Source organism: Balaenoptera borealis (assembly GCF_965194805.1).
Source record: "Balaenoptera borealis genome assembly, chromosome: 14".
NCBI classification, from domain to species: domain Eukaryota; kingdom Metazoa; phylum Chordata; class Mammalia; order Artiodactyla; family Balaenopteridae; genus Balaenoptera; species Balaenoptera borealis.
In genome coordinates this window covers 58,077,625-58,095,755 of record NC_138875.1, presented here as the reverse complement: position 1 = coordinate 58,095,755, position 18,131 = coordinate 58,077,625, and the positions used below count along the sequence as shown (strand labels likewise).

Here is an 18,131-nt window from a genome sequence, read left to right as displayed (position 1 = left end):
GCCTCCGGCCCTCTAACGCTTCTTATAAACGCTTCCCCTTCTCTTTTTTCCGGAGCCAGTGTAACAGCAGTGCAGGGTGGGGCGTGCAGGTTAGACAGTCTGGTCCCTATTGAGACCCAGACCAAGTGATCCATTTGCTGAAGGCCATGTGCTCTGGCATCACCCACTTGTCACCCATAATTTCACTCTGGACCACGTCTTATAGTTGATTTTTGTAGTTGATGGGAGTCTATTTAACTTCCTCACTTACCCCATCCGTATCAGCCCTCTTCTCTCCCAAATTTGTTTTTAAGTAGGTGGGTTCAAGAAATTCAAAGTTCCAAGAAATTTTTTAATGTGGGAACCTCTGTGTTACGTTCTTTGTGCCTCAGTTCTCTGGTCTACAAATTGGGGATCATAATAGCTAACCTCATAGGATTATTGTGAGGACACCTACACTCCAAGGGAGCTCTCATCATTGGATATTCATAGCCGTTTTTGTGAATTTTAATTTCGATGTTGTCTGCCTCCACTTCCTGAACCGTTGCTAACGTCCTTTAAGGACAGCCCCCCCAAGTCCTAGCTGTCACCTCCCAAGCACACGTGTGGGCTCATCGCGCTTGGAAGTGTCCAGGCTAAAATGTCAAAGACCCATGGGGCAAGGAATCTTTTGCTCCTGTCTTCTTATTAAGCTTCATAATCTGTGTGTGAGAACGTTGTGGTTTATATATAAGAAAGAAATGTCTTCTCACATAAGAGCAAACTAGCGCCCCCATGTAGCTGGCTTATGTAGACCCATCCTTCGATCTTAGAGTCGATGGCATGGTAAGACTTTATTTCCCACTCTCTCTTGATGCTGGCAGTCGGACCAGGAGGAAGATGCAGAGCTCAAGGCACAGGTAGAAAATTCAAAATCAAACACAAAAGCAGAAACCAGCGTGTGATAAGTCGTTGTTTGTCTGCGGTGTGCAGATCTTGCAGCATGCTCCGAGGTGGTGACTGTGTGTTGGTGCAGTGTGAAGGACGACACTTGTTCATGTGACTATCGTGTCCCTTACTTTCCTTTCTTCTCCACTTTTTTCAGAATAGTCTGATTAAGCGAATAAAGGGTGAAAATGTGTATGTCAAACATAGTAATCTTATGTTAGAGGTTGGTATTGGTATATACCAGTGCATGCTTGTGTGTGTTGGTTTTCCTTTGGTGGCTTAACCTGTGGGCTCGTACCATGATGCATGAAGGGTGTGTTCTCACCTGTGAATACGTGCGGTTGACTTCTCGGCTTCCTCTGATTCCTTCCTCTCTCCTAGACATAGATCCCCTTTCCTGCGTGTGTATTTATTTTAATTCTCTGGTTCCATGTGAATTACACTCTTAACAGCTGACCTTTGAAACTTTTGGTTTTTATGCTTGCGTGAACTAGATTTTGTTTTCCCTCAGAAATATCACATTTTCACCAGAGTGTTTGTGGTAGTGTCATGAGCCCTGATCAGAATTCTTTTATTTTGACTACTCATGAGATAATGACAACTTTTAAAACGAGAGAGAGCACGCAGAAAGGAAAACACACGTAAAATGTTCACTGTTGGATTCTTCATGTTCTGAATATAGGAGCTAGATAAAACCCAAGATGACCTGATGAAACATCAGACCAATATTAGTGAGCTGAAAAGAACCTTTTTAGAAACCTCCACGGACACTGCCATCACGAACGAATGGGAAAAGAGGCTTTCCACCTCCCCTGTGCGACTAGCCGCCCGGCAAGAGGAGGCACCCATGATCGAGCCGCTAGTACCTGAAGAGGTCGGTATTCAGGCTTTGGGTTGCACTTGTCTTCTGTTCACTAGCCTCGCTCCTCTGCAGGGTCTGCAGGGAAAGGATGTGGCAGGCTTCTGAGTAGAGAATCTCACCCCTTGCCTGTGTATAGCCAGTACAATGTTAGGCGGCCAAGGAGTGAGTAATCGCATCCCATGGTGCTTTGGAATGAACAAGGAAACTCTGGTTCAGATCTGCTTATTCTAGATTCACAGCTGGGAGACATTGACCTACTGTATTAATGAACCAACAGTTTTTCTGAATGTACTTCCGCTGCTTTAGGAAATGCCTTGAAAATTCATGACTGTTTCTCATCAATTGCAAGATGAGGCCTATTGAGATTGTCTAATGTTTGACTAAACAGTGTTCTGAAGTTGATAACATTTCAGGGCATACTTTACTCTGGGACCACTACACCAGGTTTTTACGGGTGTACTCAGTTTTTTATTTCATTTTTATTTATAGCATATATATATTTTTTTTAAAAAACTGGTTACTTTAACTGATTTATATATATAAACATGTATATTATATTATGACTTATAATCAGTTTTTATTTGGTTTTTAATAGGGAAACTAAAGGCCAGAATGTCTTTTTGAGTAAGTCTTCCATGTAGGAAATCGCTCTTTAATTGTACAGCAAGATAGAGGATTCAGCTGGTGTTACTTCAAGGCTCCCATCGTGTGGGACCCACAGTGGCAGTGGTACTAATCTTGCTGTCATCTGCTACACACCATCTTACTTTATCTGTCTTTCAAAAGAAGTAGTTTTTTAAAACGGCATCTTTCTAGTATCATATTAACTTCTTTCTTCCCTTGAAAGCTGTTTATCTAAAGTAACCACAATCATGATGTTCATGACAGTTCCAATCCCACTTAAAAAAAAATGACAAGGTATATCTCCATTTGAATTACTTTGTAAAGGGCCTTTTTATGCAGCATAAATGAAAAGTCCTATACCATTAAACATTGGTTTCATTCAAATTGTGTGAGTTTCAAGACACAAAAATTTCAGATTTTCCTGATTGATTTAAATATTGTAGTTCCTGCATTAGTAAGACTGCCACTTATGAGTTATGGTCAGATAAGTTTTATTGTAATTGGTCAAGTTTGGTTTACCCTATTTCTACGAGGGCTGGAAATAAGGAAGGACATGCTGGCTCTGAAGACGGCAGATACTGGATTACGTTACAAAAACACAAAATAAATAGCCACTGAAAAAGTCAAGCCTCTCTTCCCCTGCTGTCACTCAGGGACATGCGAGGTTGCAGCCCTTTGAATGGAAGTTCGGGTAGTTGCTTGGAGAAGTTAAAGGTGGTGATGATAAACAAGGGACTGTCGAAGTCTAGGTCATTAGACTAGTAAAAGAAATTTTTTTCACTTATTAAATCCTCTAATTCTTAGAGGATAACGGTGATGACCCCCAAGAATGTTAATGACTTGAAGAGGTGACGCTTCGAATATGCTGAACTTCCCCTCGATGTGGATGCCTTATCCCTGTTGGCGCAGAGAAACTGCAGTAAACCTAAGAAAGGATTGTTTTAAAAGGTTTAAAGGTTGGAGGAAAGATGTCCTCTGCAGAAGCACAAAGTAGTTTGGTTACGTAGACTGGAGACCAGCAGCTGGCTTAGTAACAAGTGTCTGCTGAGTGGTGAGCAGAAGCTGTACCTTAGGACTCCACTGCCACCGGGAAGGGAGGAAATTGGTGGGAGACTTGCTAGATGTAAAGAAGAGCTTCTTAAAAACAAGGCTGGCTAACCCTGGTTATCAAAGGGGCTCTGAAAAAGCAGCTCCGAGGAGCTTCAAGTCCCAGAGGAAGAGAGGTCCCTTCTGGGAGGTCAGGGCTATGCGCGCTTCCCTCGCCTTGGGGCTCCCATCCGACCCTCCTCCCGGGGACCTTGGTGACACCCAGTTTATCCTCCATTTGAGGGCCCTGGAGACAGCCCGGCAAGTTCTTATGCTCCAAATTCTTGTTCATTTCTATATTAAAACTTAATATTGGCTTTTGTTATTGGTTTTGTGAAAAGCACAAAAGATAATTTTATCCTCCCAGCCAGCTAGGCATATACAAAGCATATTTTTTGAAAACACCTAAACAAAAGATTTTCATTTTAGAGGGGAGGTATTTTTCTAAGTAAATTACTCATTTGATGTTTTCCTTTTATTTAATATGACCCACTTTAAATTAATTAAATAATTGGCCAGTTTAGAAAGAGGTCCAATTATTTCTAAAAGAAAATATTTAACTTAATTTTTTAAAGTGACATCTCAAAGTAATATTGCTTGTGTCAGAAGGGTAAAGACACTGATTCAGTGACGCCACACTTAGTTGGATTTTTTTGGGAATCTCAGTGATACAATGTTGTTGTGAAAAAAATGTAATGACTCCTGATTTTTAATGTGACCACCTTTTTTCTTTATCTGTGGTGGTCGAACCCTAAGTAAATCTATTTATATGCAACCAGTTTATGACCAACTAGAGAAAAATTAGGAGTTAGAAATATAGTGAGCTAGTAATGGTGATTATATTCTAAGAATATGATGTTATGTTTATTATAAAATGGGAATTTTATTGCCAGTGGTTTCAAGTTTCAAATGTTTGAGTTAACAGGAGACAAGTAGCACTGATGCCCCAAAGAAGCAAATAATAGCAAATCATCATTAACTTTGGAAAATAGGCAAACCCACATACAGGGCCCTCCAAACGTAGGACAGATGGATGGGATGTGAAGGGTTTCAGGTACATCTTCTGTCCACAGATATTTCCCATGACAGCCTTTTGTGGTATACCTAGGCCTAGTCCATACTGGACAGATATTCCTTCATGGTTACTTGAATATTAAAAGTCTCCAAATCCCAACCACAATGCAATACACGTTAGCACTTAACGCCATGCCAGTACTGTCCTCTTTTTTTAAGGTGGCTGGTGGTTTTACTGGTGTGTCAGCTTAATACAGTCAACTCTCCCTATTCATGGATTCCTTATTGTGCAAATTCACCTACTCACTAAAACTTACTGTAACCCTAAAATCAATATTAACAGCGCTTTCACGATAATTCACAGACAGGTACAATGTGATTAAAAAAAAAAAATTGCCCAAGGCACACCTTCCCAGGTAAGGTGAACAGGCAACAAGTTTCACAGCCTGTTTAGTGCCACATTTTTGCTTTTTTGTGTTTTTTGTTGGTGATTTTGCTATTTAAAACGACCTCCAGGCATAGTGCTGAAGTGCTGTCTAGTGTTCCCAAGTACAGGAAGGCTGAGATGTGCCTTATAGGAAAATATGTGTGTCAGATACGCTTTGTTCAGGATAAGTTACAGTGCTGCTGGCTGTGAGTTCGATGTTAATGGATCAATAATAGATATTAAATAAGGGGTCTTTAAACAGCAACACGCATAGAACAAGGTTATGCATTGATCAGTTGATGAAAATTTCATGACCAGAACTTCCCAGGAACCTGGCCCTGTCTTTCCCCTAGGAGCTGTGGTTCAGTACTCAGTAATTCAGTGTTCACGGCGACTTTATAGAACCCAACTGCCATGAATAACTAGAATCAACTCTCTTTATGCATTTTTCTGCTTTCTTGTCCAGCTTTACTTTTGCTATTCAGGTCTTGGATGGACCTTAAATTGGGCAAAATATCCATTCACTGTGGATCATCTATTCATGGATAGAGAGAATTATCTCCATTCTGTGAATCTGACTTGTGTGACTTTCCATTCAGACCCTGGGGTGCAACTCTAGATGCGTATTACAGTCACCTACAAGATTTTTAAAATACCGATGCCTGGGTTCTACATCAGAATCTGATTTAATTAGTCAGAGGTGCACCCCACACATTACTCTTATTTAAAAGCTCTCCGCATAATTCTAATTCACAGCCCAATTTGAGAACCCCTGGCCCGAGCAGAAATGAAAGTCACAGCTCCATAGAGACCCTTAATCATCTGAGCAAGTAACACCTCTGTGAATTTTGCATGCCACTCTAGGGCCTTGTGTCCCAATTATGACACAGGCATGAACATTTAAGTAACTAAATGAAATAGTCAGGGTGTGCATCTGACTCTGTCTTAACCCCTAGTAAATGTTTCGATTATCAGCTTTTCTTTATCAGTACCTCTTAACTTTAGCCGAACTCACTGGATTGGGGTTGACAGTATACAGGATTTAATGATAACATCTATCCCCTTATCTTACCCTTCTCCGTTATTATGGGACATGCACAATTCTGGATGCAGACAGTGTGGACATTTTTAATTACAGACACAGATGTTTTTAAAATTAGTTGATGTCAGATAACAGGATATGCTGAAAACCACTGCTGTTGTTTTTTTAAGCTTTCATTGTAGGAAAATATTTAGTTCAGTGATTATAATTAGAGGCCTAGCCATGGTATTCTGAAAAGTACCTATAATTTTGACTTCCTGTTTCTTATTTCTGTTTAAAAAAGAGGCTATGATTGAAAGTTTAAAAACTAAATCCACATTGAATGATTCCACATGGTACATTTTGTCTCTTGCAATATCTTTCTCCAGAATGGGGCAGGACAGGGATTTTTTTTTCCCCCCTTCGAAATGTCTTATTTGTTCCTCATTTGAAAGGAGCATATGAGGACGATGCTATCAAAATCTGTCAGCAGGTCGTTCCAGAGAACATTCCAGATGCTCCTCTATAACCTCTTGCAGGCAAACGATTAAATGTAGTACTGATAGCTTTGTAGATACATACCTAGGAATTTTAAATACCTCTCATAAAATTATATTGCTTATCAACAAGAGGGTTTATTTTCAAAGTTCCATTCGTCTAGAAACTTTGAACTTTTCTATTATTATTTTTAGATGACTTTACCAAAATATCCTTTTGTCACTATTCTATGCAGTCATGTGCTGTGCACAGAGACAGGCTCGGTAGCTAACGTATTGCCCCATGAATTATGCCTATTTAATACTAAAGGAAGCAATAAAAAGATGAAAGGAAAAAAACTGTTCTAACATAACATATTTAATGTCCTTTTAAATTTTATATGTTAAAGACAAGTATGACTTGAAATACTTAATTCTTCACCAAGATATTCTGAAGTTGACTTTTCAGGATTATTTGCCATGTTATAACAGTTCAAATAAAGCTATAACCTTATGTTTATTTGTGGAATAAAGACATCAATCTAGGCATAACTGGGTTTTTCAGATTAGTAGCTAATGCAGTGACCCATGTGTGTTTCCTTCCTCTGTATCAGGCGACACTTCAGTAGGGAATATGATCAAGAATTTGTCAGACATGGAAGTGAGGATTTATTCCTAACTTAACTTTTTTTAAATCTTAACATTTTCATTTTAATACTCACTTTTAACAGTATTTCAGATCACTGACGTATGAACACTATTGAAATGCCAGAAAGCTCTTTATGCCACTCTTGCATGTTCTGTGTTTGTAGAAATGAGAAATGTTTGAATCCTAAAAACACTGGAGATTCAAAACATAATCTGTTACTCTTTGGAAATAATTATTAAATGTTGAGATGGCTTCAGACCATTTTCCAAATTAATAGACACTAATTTACTTCTTCAGAAAAAAAAATGAATGAGTATTATATGTGTAGCACAGAAAAAAACTCTCTTCCTAACTTGCCTTTTTGGAAACTGTCTGCTTCCTCTTCTCCAACCCAACCCCCTTTATTCAAACAGACCAAAGAAGAAAGAGAGATTTCTGAAAAGGTTCTATTTTTGCATCAAGGAAGCTCTCCATTCTTTGAGTCTCAGGTAAAAAACAAACATTAAGGAATTTTCCAGAAGGAAATTGCTCTTCAGATTTCAGTGTCATTAAAATGTCTGTAGTTTTTCCTTTCTTTTTAAAATTTACCTTGTTTGCCACTAAGGTAGGTATATCATTTTGCTTAGATTCTGGGGAGGGAAATAGGGAATTTTGTTACTATTTTAGTTATCCGTTAGCTATCATTTCTTTGTGGCTTTGGCTCCTAGGTGATTATATCTGTGTGCGGTCATTGAAGCATTATGATTATACTTTGTAATGATATTATTGGACCTTTTAGTATCTCTTTCACCCATAGAGTGATGCTAATTTAGATGACCTTGACTGATTTTGAAAGTTCTGAACTTTTATTGGTTTTCCCACTAGCCGAGTGTGATAAAGAAAATTCAGGAAGGAGGCTCTGTGGTTACCTCTCGTCAAATCATTTTCCAGAAAACTGTCCCATCGACCCTAGAGGTTATTTTTCAATTCATTTTGTTTAATCCTGCACCAGCCTATAGATGGATCTGTAATCCTTTTTCTTAAGGCCCACCTATTTCTAGATTCAGGCTAGGATAAATAAGAACGTAGCAAACGTCCAAGTTTAAAATGTAAACCGAGGTGCTCCCTTGCTCCTGGCTTGGTTTCTCTTCCCTCTGTAACCTGTTAGACTAGTTACCTGCTAACATCCTGGTAGGCTCCCCAATACAGAAGTTTCATAACTTCCATTTCTTCTGCCTTATTGGAACTAACACTAAGGAAACTGGCAAAGAAACTCCTGAGACGATGAACTTCGGTTGTAAATAAAATCGGAACAGTGTACAGACCACTGTGACCTATTTCTAAGAGGCTCCGACAGTGTCCTAACAGTGGGAAATAGTTCATTACAATGCCTGGAACACAGGTGCACTGAATACTTATTGGATAATAAGTGCTAGAGTGGATTCCGTCTCCCATATAAGGAAGTATAATTCACAAACATGGAAAATGGTTTTCACAGAAATTTGTGGGAATGCTGGCACATTCTTTGTGAGAACAACAGATATGAAGTACAGTGTTCTATTTCACATGGAAAACTGTCTTTTCTATGTCCACACAAGTAAAGCTAAATAACTTGTACAGCAGCTTCAAAAATGTTGTTTAATCTTGACCTACAAAATGATCAGACATTTAGCATAAGATCAAATATAGTCTTTGCAAAATTTACCACCAAAGTATTTCAAGAAATCTGAAATTGCGAGTCTACACACAGACCGTATTCCAAGTTGCAGGTTAGAGTTAATAACTTTCAGATGGGAAGAGATTGCAGCCATAATTAATAGAAAATAACCCCAGCCCTGTGCAGTCACCTCCCAGGCCTGAGTGTAGCTCTCACCCTGATTGCCTTAAAGGATTCTTATTTTAGAAATGAGATACCATCAGAACTTCTAATTTAGCTTTTATATTCCAAATATAGGGCACAGAGGACTGGGTTATTGTAGACAAAATACCCACTGAGGTAGTTGATGGTGATTCGAAAAAGACTGTGACGTACAAGGTGGTGACCGCGAGCGGTAGAACTGATGACATCCCCACCGACTTGTTAGGATCTAGCGCCACTGAAGTGCAGAGCTTTGAAGACTTGGCCCGAGAAATGCACTTGAAGGAAGAGAACAAACAGAAAATATACACACTCGGAAAGTCCTACGATACCGTGTCCGGAAAAATTGTCACTATGACAGGAAAAGTCAAAGAAGGGGAGAAGGTGTTGTCCCCCTCCCCTCTTGAGCCGGGACTAGCCGAGTCCGTGAAGACCCCCCCTGTCCTGGCAGAGTTCGAGGTCCTGGGAGCCCTCACCGAGGACAGGACCAGGAGGGGGCCTGAGGTCCACACTCCAAAGCGGAGGCTGTCGGAGTCGCTGGCCCCCATCAGGGAAGCCGAGTCCCGGCAGCAGAGCCCCGAGGACGATGCTCTGGAGAAAAGGCACACACCCGGGAGGGATGCCAGCCTGGAGGGCGAGCGGCTGGGCAGAGCAGAGCCCGAGGCCGAGGCCGAGGCCTTGAAGGTGGGGCCCTCCGGTCCCCACGGGAAGAGCCTGTCCGAGTGGATATACTCCCAGGAACCGGCCGTCACCGTCGCCACCACCCGATACGTTGTCACAGAGTCGGCCACGTCCCAAGTCGTGGTAACCGGTGCCGCCTTTGGGCCGCCGTTTCCGATTCCAGCATGACGTTTGCCGAGGCAGCCCTTCCACCCCGAGCCTTTCCATTTCTCTTGCTGTTTGGCTTATGTTGAGAGCCGCCAACCCAAGCTTTTTTGTTGTTTTCATGGTTAAGTCACTACCGCGGTCTGACGTGAGCGTTGAGACACCTGCCGTTTTATTTCCAGCTCTTGTCCCCGAGGTGGGGTGGTGCTGCCGGGGTTTGCGGTGCCGGTGCCGGTGAAAGGATCCGCTTCACCCAGCACCGCCCTAACCCCAGGAACTCTGTCCGCTTTACCAAACCAGAGCCCCTGCGCACCCTGATTTGCTGTTGATTTCCCATTCCTATGTGTTTCCAAATCTGTCTGTAGATCCCTCCATCCCTCGCCCTGGGTCCCGCGCCTACAGTTCTGTCTAACCAGCCGTGAATGAGTACATGCCCTCCTGTGTCCCGACCTCTGTGCTTGACTCTCCATTTCTCTATTCACTCAGACTAAACAGTCTTCTGGAGAAAAGCTCATGGATGGCTCTGAAATCTTCAGCTTATTAGAGTCTGCGAGAAAACCGACAGAATTCATAGGAGGGGTTACTTCCACTTCTCAAAGCTGGGTGCAGGTGGCCATTTGTTTCCATCCTCGGTGTCTCTGTCTCTGCCTCTTTGCCTTTTCTTTGTGCCTTTTTGGGGTGTGTGTGTGTGTGTGTGTGTGTGTGTGTGTTGCGTCCAAGTGGCTTTGCTTTAAACACCTGAGAGGGGTCTTCACTTACACCCCTCTGTGCCTGTTCCACATTTGCATCACATGTCTTTAGTTCCATTACAAGAACATACTTCAGATGTTCAGAAAGCAATTGTGCTGAGACGTTTTAACAGCATTTAATTTCTTAAAGCATTTTATGTCACCTGTTAGGTCTAAGGAAGCAGCCAAAACCAATATGCATGTGCTCCAATGCTTTCATTTTGTTTTGGTTTTTTAATTGCGTTTTTTACTGCACTCTTGTTTCTTTTGTGACATCCGAAGAAGCAGCACGGGTTCGAGGCTATGTGTCAGCCAGAGGGCAGGCATCAAAGATTCTGGTGGGGGGAATGAAAGCTAATTTATATTTTCTATAAGCGTTGCTGGTTATAAGCACTGGTACTGGCTTTAGGTACCCTGGTGAGTGGCTGTTTTTGTTTTGGTTTTTTTTTGCTTTCTGACCTTTGCTTTGTGGAAAGTCACACTGACACCACAATTTTTTTTCCATGCAGGAAACGGAAACCAAGACGGAGTCTGGCAAAATAGAGATGGAAACAACCCAGCGCCCCCAGCCACTTAGCACCGAGAAGGTTGTGCAGGAAACGGCATTGATGGAGGAAAGACATGTGATGAATGTGCATGCGAGTGGGGATGCTTCTTACGCAGCTGGAGATGACGTGGATGCTGTGACCCAGGCAGCATCTGCTGATGCTTCTGATGGGAAAGGGAAGGAGATCTCTGCTCTGACTGAGGGAGCAAAGGAGGAAAAAGGGGAGGTGGCCGACAAAGCTGTCCTCGAGCAGGGAGAGATGGCAGCTGCTTCCCAAGAGCCAGAGGAGGAGCAGAGTGCAGCCATCCACGTTTCTGAAGCTTTGGAACAAAAACCTCATTTTGAGGTAACTAGTGGTTAATGTTACTTTTAGTGCTGAAGTAAGTCCCTGAAATTTAGTTAAGCATAAAGGCAAGGCTAGGTTTAATTTTCTTCCTTTTCCAAGAGCAGTTTGTTTCTCCTCTTGTTGCCCTCTTGCATGGCAATTATGGGGTCTCCATGCTGGTCTGGGGTCCCATGCAAACATATATAATGATTATTCACAATCTAAAGTTCCAGGAAATGGCTTCTACTCTCTTTACAATTACCATAACTGGCAATAAACCTGGGAGATGCATAGCCTGCCAAGATATTAGAAAACTTGATAAATTTATTTCTGATCAGTGTACTTAACCAGAAGGACCAAAACCAGGCTTGCCCAGGCACCAAGTGCTAGAATTTATTCTTTATTCTCTTTTATTGAAATTCCTGAAGTACATGGGGGCGGGGTGAGGGGCAGTGGTTCAGTGTCTTATTACTTGTTCCTTCTGTCCAAGAAGTTTTTCAATAAAAGGCAAATTTATGATTTTTTAATCTATTAAAATTAGTTTATGAGATAGAGGAGAGGGAATGTAAAAGAGTGGGTTTTTTCAATTTCCTTCGAAATATTTTCTTGTACCTGGAGCATTCCATATGAATTCTGGGAGACTGACATGTATCTGTTGTGTGCCTCATTCCCCAACTGACGACCCCCATGTAAAATGTAAACGTTTATTTCATACCAACCTGTGCTTATATATATCCACCAAGAGGAGAGGGAAAAAAAACAAAGGTATGTGTTTGCAAAATTTAATAGCCACTCTGCCTGCTTCCCATTGGTATAGTCATCAACTGTGAAGACAGAAACCATCAGCTTTGACAGTGTTTCACCAGGAGAAGTAAAGCTAGAAATTTCTACCAAGGAAGTGCCTGTAGTTCACACAGAAACAAAAACCATAACATATGAATCATCACAGGTAAGACAGTCGATGAAGCCCAGAGCCCTGGCACCTGTCTTACCCCTTGAATGGCTTCGTGCATTTAAGTGTCACTACGTGATATTTAATTTGTGAGACTCAGAGGACCCAACTGTCTCTATCAAGAATGGTGCAGTAATTGTAATTTTATTACCAATCAAGGAAGAGCAGGTGACTTAAGCAGGTCTTCACATACCTTGAACTGTAGAAAGAGGCTCGGAAATCTATCTCCCTAGCCATAGATAAGGAAAAACACTAGCTCATCCAGCCCCTGCTCACATTTCTGAAGTCCCAACTTTTTAATGAGGGTTAACAATGGCCAAGTTTGATTCAGTCTTTAGTCAGTGGCAGCTCCCAGATGCTGATGGAACAGCACAGTGATTGTGCAGATAATTAAATCATCGTCATGCCCTAAACCAAGATTGCAGACGTCTGGAGAAGTAACATCAGTATTCAAGAGTGGCGTCTCCCCCTTTGCTTGCTTAGGTCGATCTTGGTGCTGATTTGGAGCCAGGTGTGCTCATGAGCGCACAGACGATCACATCTGAAACCACTAGCACCACGACCACCACCCACATCACCAAAGTAAGTGGAGTGGGAACGGATACAGGAAGGTATCCGTTCAGAACTTCTGGGTTGGGCTGCAGCAGCAGATACGTGAATATCAGGATGCCAGGCCGCTGCATTGGAGCTCTCACGGCTGCTGTATTTGTGGTGCATCTGTCCTCACATGCCAGGTTCCATTTAAGAATATGCATTCTGATGCCCTTTGCATAACCCTTAACGCCAGTGCATAGCATATGGTAGACGTTCCAGAAACAACCAGCCAGCCAAACCCGAAGGACTCTATTCTGGCTTCGCTTCTGAAATTAACAATTGTAAATAACTGCCATAGGATTCTGTTTCAATTCTTAAAGAATGAATGATGCAACTTAAAGCTGTGTCGGCATTTTCCGCCATTTCCCCCAGTCAACAGTGACGGTAAATTCATAATGCTTATCTGTTGCTTTCAGACTGTGAAAGGAGGCATTTCAGAGACGAGAATCGAGAAGCGAATCGTCATCACGGGAGACGCGGATATTGACCATGACCAGGTAGCATGTGAGAGAGGGTAGATACCCTGGCAGGGAGACAGAGAAACACGAGCTGGTCGTACTCTTCCCAGAGCTGTCCTTCTAGTTCAGCCTGTAGTCTAAACAGTTTTCTGAATTAACTTTCCAATATGCAACGTGTGACCCCCCCTTTGCAGTCATTGTATCCCATTTGTAAATTGTGTATATAGATCTTGCTCATAAGTCTCCACCCGGCTCTGATCTTGCACGTCCCACCTCCTTTTTTGTCTTTGCCCTTCTGTGATTTCCTGGGGATAGGCACTGGCTCAGGCAATTAAAGAGGCCAGAGAGCAGCACCCTGACATGTCAGTGACCAAAGTAGTGGTCCATAAAGAGACAGAGATCACCCCTGAAGATGGAGAGGACTGAGCCCAGGTAAGAGGTGGCGCTGGTTCTCTAGGCTCGGCCTCGGCTGGCATGTGGCCCAGGGCTTCCCTCTCTCCCTCCCCCTGCCTCTTCCCTGTCCTTTTTCTCTCACTGGCATTTGCAGGGCTCTGGGTATCACGAGGATGGAAAATTGGTTTGCGGCTGCTGGTTTGTTTCATGTTTGGAGGCTCCATACTGTGGACTTTTTACCTCCCCTGCCAGTTAGAGGATAAAGAGAAAGCAGAGTCTGCTTGCATGGTCCCGCGCATGTTCCCTTTTAATGCATGCTCTGTGCTCCTCTCATTATCCACATCTGAAAGGTCAGATCTGGTTTCACTTGCCATGTAGCCTAATCAGAACTAGGATGGTTTTGTTCTGAGAGGTGCAATTTGTGTGTTCCAAATACTAGGGAAATAAAATATAGCCTGTTCTCCTTCCGTTGGTAACATTATCCCATTGTAAGCTTTCTCTTCCACTGTGTTTGGTTCTAGCCTGTTTACGCTTTTGTTTTTGCTTTGTTTTACAATTTGAGACCAGAGCACTCACTCTCATTGTGGATGTCATCTATTTCCTGTATTCTTTGGGATGATTTTTTTCCCCAGTGTAGTATTGTGTCTCGGGAGGAAGCAAAAATGCAGTCTTGTGGTCCTGCTTTCCTCCAGAAAGCACGTGCCTTTCCAGCCACTCTTTGGCCGACATCATGAGCAGACAGCATCTTCTGTGTGTGCGCAGACTTGTCATGCATACTAACCTGCCCCTCGAGCATCCCTGGAAGGCTTTGAATGCTGAATGCAGCTCCTTGCACACTTGGTTATGTGATAAAAGTCTCTTAAATGCTTTACATGTATAAATGAAATAAGTACGTTCTCTAACATTGGTTAATGTTGATTGATGAGTGGCTTCTCTTAAAGGAAAAAAAGTATAAAAATCACTCATTATATTCAAATTAAGAAGGTAATTTGGAAGATAGAAAGCAAAAAAAAAAAAAAACCAAAAAAAAGGTTCTCTTCAGTGAGTTCAGCCACTTGGGTGACGATGTGGTTATTTCAGAGAAAGCCTATCGGTGATGTACACTGGTATTTTCCAGTATCTTGTCAAAAAGAGCATTTTATAACCTTACAAGATACTTTTCCCATGACCTCGATCTGAGGGAAACTCTCAGATGTTTTCAAATGAGTAACTGATCAAATCTCTCTTCTACAGGAATAACCTAGGCTGCACCTGAAGCCAGTCATGCAAACCATTATGAAAAACCAGAGTCTATATGGAGTTTCCTCTTCTAACCCACTGATTTGTATCTGCCCATGGACAATTTCAATCCAGAAGAACTGACCTTGACCATTTAATAAAGACACTGGCAGAGATCTTCCCATAATAAAGCAATCTGAGTCAGCATCACTAAACTGATAATGCATGAAGCAATGATACAATTACAAAACAAGCAGCATTTTTACGTTTCACACAGTGTCTAAGTTCTCAGCTACACCTGCACGTTCATAACCAACAATAGAAACCGTGATCTCATGTAACGCATAAAACAATCCATGCCTTTCATAGCTGATTATTATTAAAGTCTAAACAAAATTGCAGTTTCTTAGGTGACAGATCTTTTGTTTACAGATCAACAAAGATTACCCTAAACTGCTAGAAGCTGTCTAGTCCAGTGTGTCAGGTTTTTCCCATATTAGATGTGCCAATAACCGAGTTTATTCAGTAAACAACTTGAATCTTGTACTTGTCTCCTCTGGTTTATTACTCTCACCTGTCAGCAGTAACGACTCTCCGATCCTCTGGAAATATTTAATGCTCACAATCCTGCTTTGTGTAATCTAATTTAACCGTTATAAAGTAGTACTGACTTTAGCATATTAATGTGATTTCTTCCCCGTCGTCCGCTTTGGTCTGTGTTCAGTCTGGAAAGCTTCCCAGAGTTCCCTAACAAGTCCTAAATATGTAAATTGTCATTATTTTGGAAAGAAAACCTGTATTTTTGTTAGTTCACCGTATGATGAAATTTCACTCCGGGAAAACCCGTTGGGCTTCTGTTGCTTTGTTTTCTTTCTTCATTTCTTCGTCCTTGTATTTTTTTAATGGATTTTTCTTCTTTTACTTGAAAAAAAGTGTTTTATTTCCAAATCTGGTCCATATTTGCAGTCTAGTTCAGAGCCAAGCCTTAAACTGTACAGAATTTCCACTGTAATAAAACTATTTAGTGTTTAGTTATAAATAGCCTTCAAAAAGTTATATTCTCCATCTCACTGTCAACCGCATCGCACAGCCAAGGTGAATGTATGTTTCCGCATAGCAAAATAAAAATGGTAAATGCATTTAAACCTCTTATTCTCTAAGTGTACTACTTTCAGGATTGTACGTGTTTGGCCCAGAGCTAACATTTGCATGACATCAAAGGCCTCATTCATCTTCAGGGTAGAGAGAGCCTGTCTTTTTCCAGGAGAAAAAGTGTAGACAGATGGGGAACGAAATACGTGTAGATAAATGGTTGGTTGCCTATGCAGGCCTTGAAAAGTACAACTAGTATCACAGAATCTCACTTTCAAAGTTTTCGTTTTTCTGTTAGAAGACAGGCTGTGCTATAATCCCAGTGTTTCTGGGGGCTTTTAATCTACCAGAGAGACACCTCTGTCTCACATCCTCTCCAGAGACGAGCAGGTTGGCAGCTGGGTCTGCAGGGCCGTGAGTGTTTCTGCAGCTCACTGACATCCAGCTGCTCGCATGCTGGGGACTAAGAATCAGCCTTTCCGTTACCAACCGCCCACCTAACGCCTAAATGCGTTCGCTGGCATTTCTTACCTCACTTCTGGACTTTGAAAAAAACTCTAAAAAAAATGTTTTATTCTTCCTCAGAAAATTACTAGATTTGACCACAGAGCTTAGTTTTACTGAGGGAGTCAGAGTCTTATCATTTATCTCTGAAGGAGTTCTCAGTTTGTCCTTACTGTCAGTACTAAGTATTCATTTTAGGAACTGAAACATCATTTTCATTGTGTTTAAAGCCAATCCAAAGAAACGTGTTGAGAAAAATTAACACTTTATTGATATGAAAATTAACCCTTTATTGATATGCCTGCATCTGATATGCTTACTTTGTGTCCAAAAAGTTCACTCTTTTATTTTTCTAAAATTTTTATTGAGGTATAATTGACATTATTTTCTCGGTACAACATAATGATTTGATATTCTGTATACTGAAATGATCACCACAATAAAGCTGGGTACCACGGTCACCATACATAGTCACAGTTTTTTTTCTTGTGATGAGAACTTTTAAGGTTTACTCTCAGCAAGTTTTAAATACATAATACTATATATTTATTTCTATTATTAATTATAGTCACGATGCTGTCCATGTTTGCCATGTTTACCAAACCTAGTGTTTTCAGGTTTCTCTGTCCTCAGCAGTGAGGGCTCATTCTTTTTTGTTTTTTTTTTTTAATAATTTTTTTAAAATTTATTTATTTGTATTTATTTATTATTGGCTGCGTTGGCTCTTCGTTGCCATGCGTGGGCTTTCTCTAGTTGTGGCGAGCAGGGGCTACTCTTCGTTGCGGTGCGCAGGCTTCTCATTGCAGTGGCTTCTCTTGTTGCAGAGCACAGGCTCTAGGCACGTGAGCTTCAGTAGTTGTGGTATGTGGGCTCAGTATTTGTGGCTCACGGGCTCTAGAACACAGACTCAGTAGTTGTGGAGCACGGGCTTAGTAAATAGGAACGCATGAGAAAGTTCTTTGTAAAATAGAAAATGGCAGTTTAGGGCTTCCCTGGTGGTGCAGTGGTTGAGAATCTGCCTGCCAATGCAGGGGACACGGGTTCGAGCCCTGGTCTGGGAAGATCCCACATGCCGCGGAGCAACTGGGCCCGTGAGCCACAACTACTGAGCCTGCGCGTCTGGAGCCTGTGCTCCGCAACAAGAGAGGCCGCGATAGTGAGAGGCCCGCGCACCACGATGAGGAGTGGCCCCCGCTTGCCGCGACTAGAGAAAGCCGTCGCACAGAAACGAAGACCCAACACAGCCATAACTAAATAAATAAAATTTAAAAACATAAAAAAGAAAAAAAGAAAATGGCAGTTTGATGTAATGACTTGATTTGTCCCCCTCTCCCCCCCCACGCTGTGCATCCCTTATTCTGTATGTGAGAATCCAAACTAGTTTATCTCAGGAAGAGCAAATTGCCTCTGCTTGAGAAAAAAATAGCCCTCTGCTTGGGGAGAATTCAGAAGCTGCAAAGATCTTTTTCTTGTTAGGATTCAAGCGATGGGAGTGACCCTAGCTAGGATCCTTCCCTGTATCCAGGTCAATGTTCACTTTGTTCTGAGGGGCAAAAAAGAAATGCGTGTTTATGATGACCTCATGCTTTCCTA

At 41.8% G+C, this 18,131-nt stretch overlaps 1 protein-coding gene and 1 long non-coding RNA gene across 17 annotated transcripts in view; one reads left to right on the top strand and one right to left on the bottom strand.

Annotated features, from left to right (window-relative positions):
• EPB41L3 (erythrocyte membrane protein band 4.1 like 3) overlaps positions 1-16,087 on the top strand; it is a 223,328-nt gene extending 207,241 nt beyond the window's left edge. For 4 of the 16 annotated variants that reach the window (XM_082353502.1, XM_082353508.1, XM_082353507.1 and 1 more), the window contains exons 14-26: positions 843-878; positions 1,064-1,129; positions 1,589-1,780; positions 7,479-7,553; positions 7,930-8,019; positions 8,999-9,706; positions 10,214-10,336; positions 10,965-11,348; positions 12,145-12,276; positions 12,763-12,861; positions 13,290-13,370; positions 13,647-13,763; positions 14,958-16,087. In XM_082353502.1, the coding sequence (XP_082209628.1) occupies positions 843-878; positions 1,064-1,129; positions 1,589-1,780; positions 7,479-7,553; positions 7,930-8,019; positions 8,999-9,706; positions 10,214-10,336; positions 10,965-11,348; positions 12,145-12,276; positions 12,763-12,861; positions 13,290-13,370; positions 13,647-13,757 (2,097 nt within the window). In that variant the 3' untranslated portion in view covers positions 13,758-13,763; positions 14,958-16,087. The remainder of the gene's footprint in view (positions 1-842; positions 879-1,063; positions 1,130-1,588; positions 1,781-7,478; positions 7,554-7,929; positions 8,020-8,998; positions 9,707-10,213; positions 10,337-10,964; positions 11,349-12,144; positions 12,277-12,762; positions 12,862-13,289; positions 13,371-13,646; positions 13,764-14,957) is intronic. The other 12 variants (XM_082353503.1, XM_082353504.1, XM_082353506.1 and 9 more) reach the window with 12 other exon arrangements.
• LOC309610605 overlaps positions 1-18,131 on the bottom strand; it is a 716,737-nt gene that overhangs the window by 64,373 nt on the left and 634,233 nt on the right. The gene's annotated exons all lie outside the window — the stretch shown is intronic.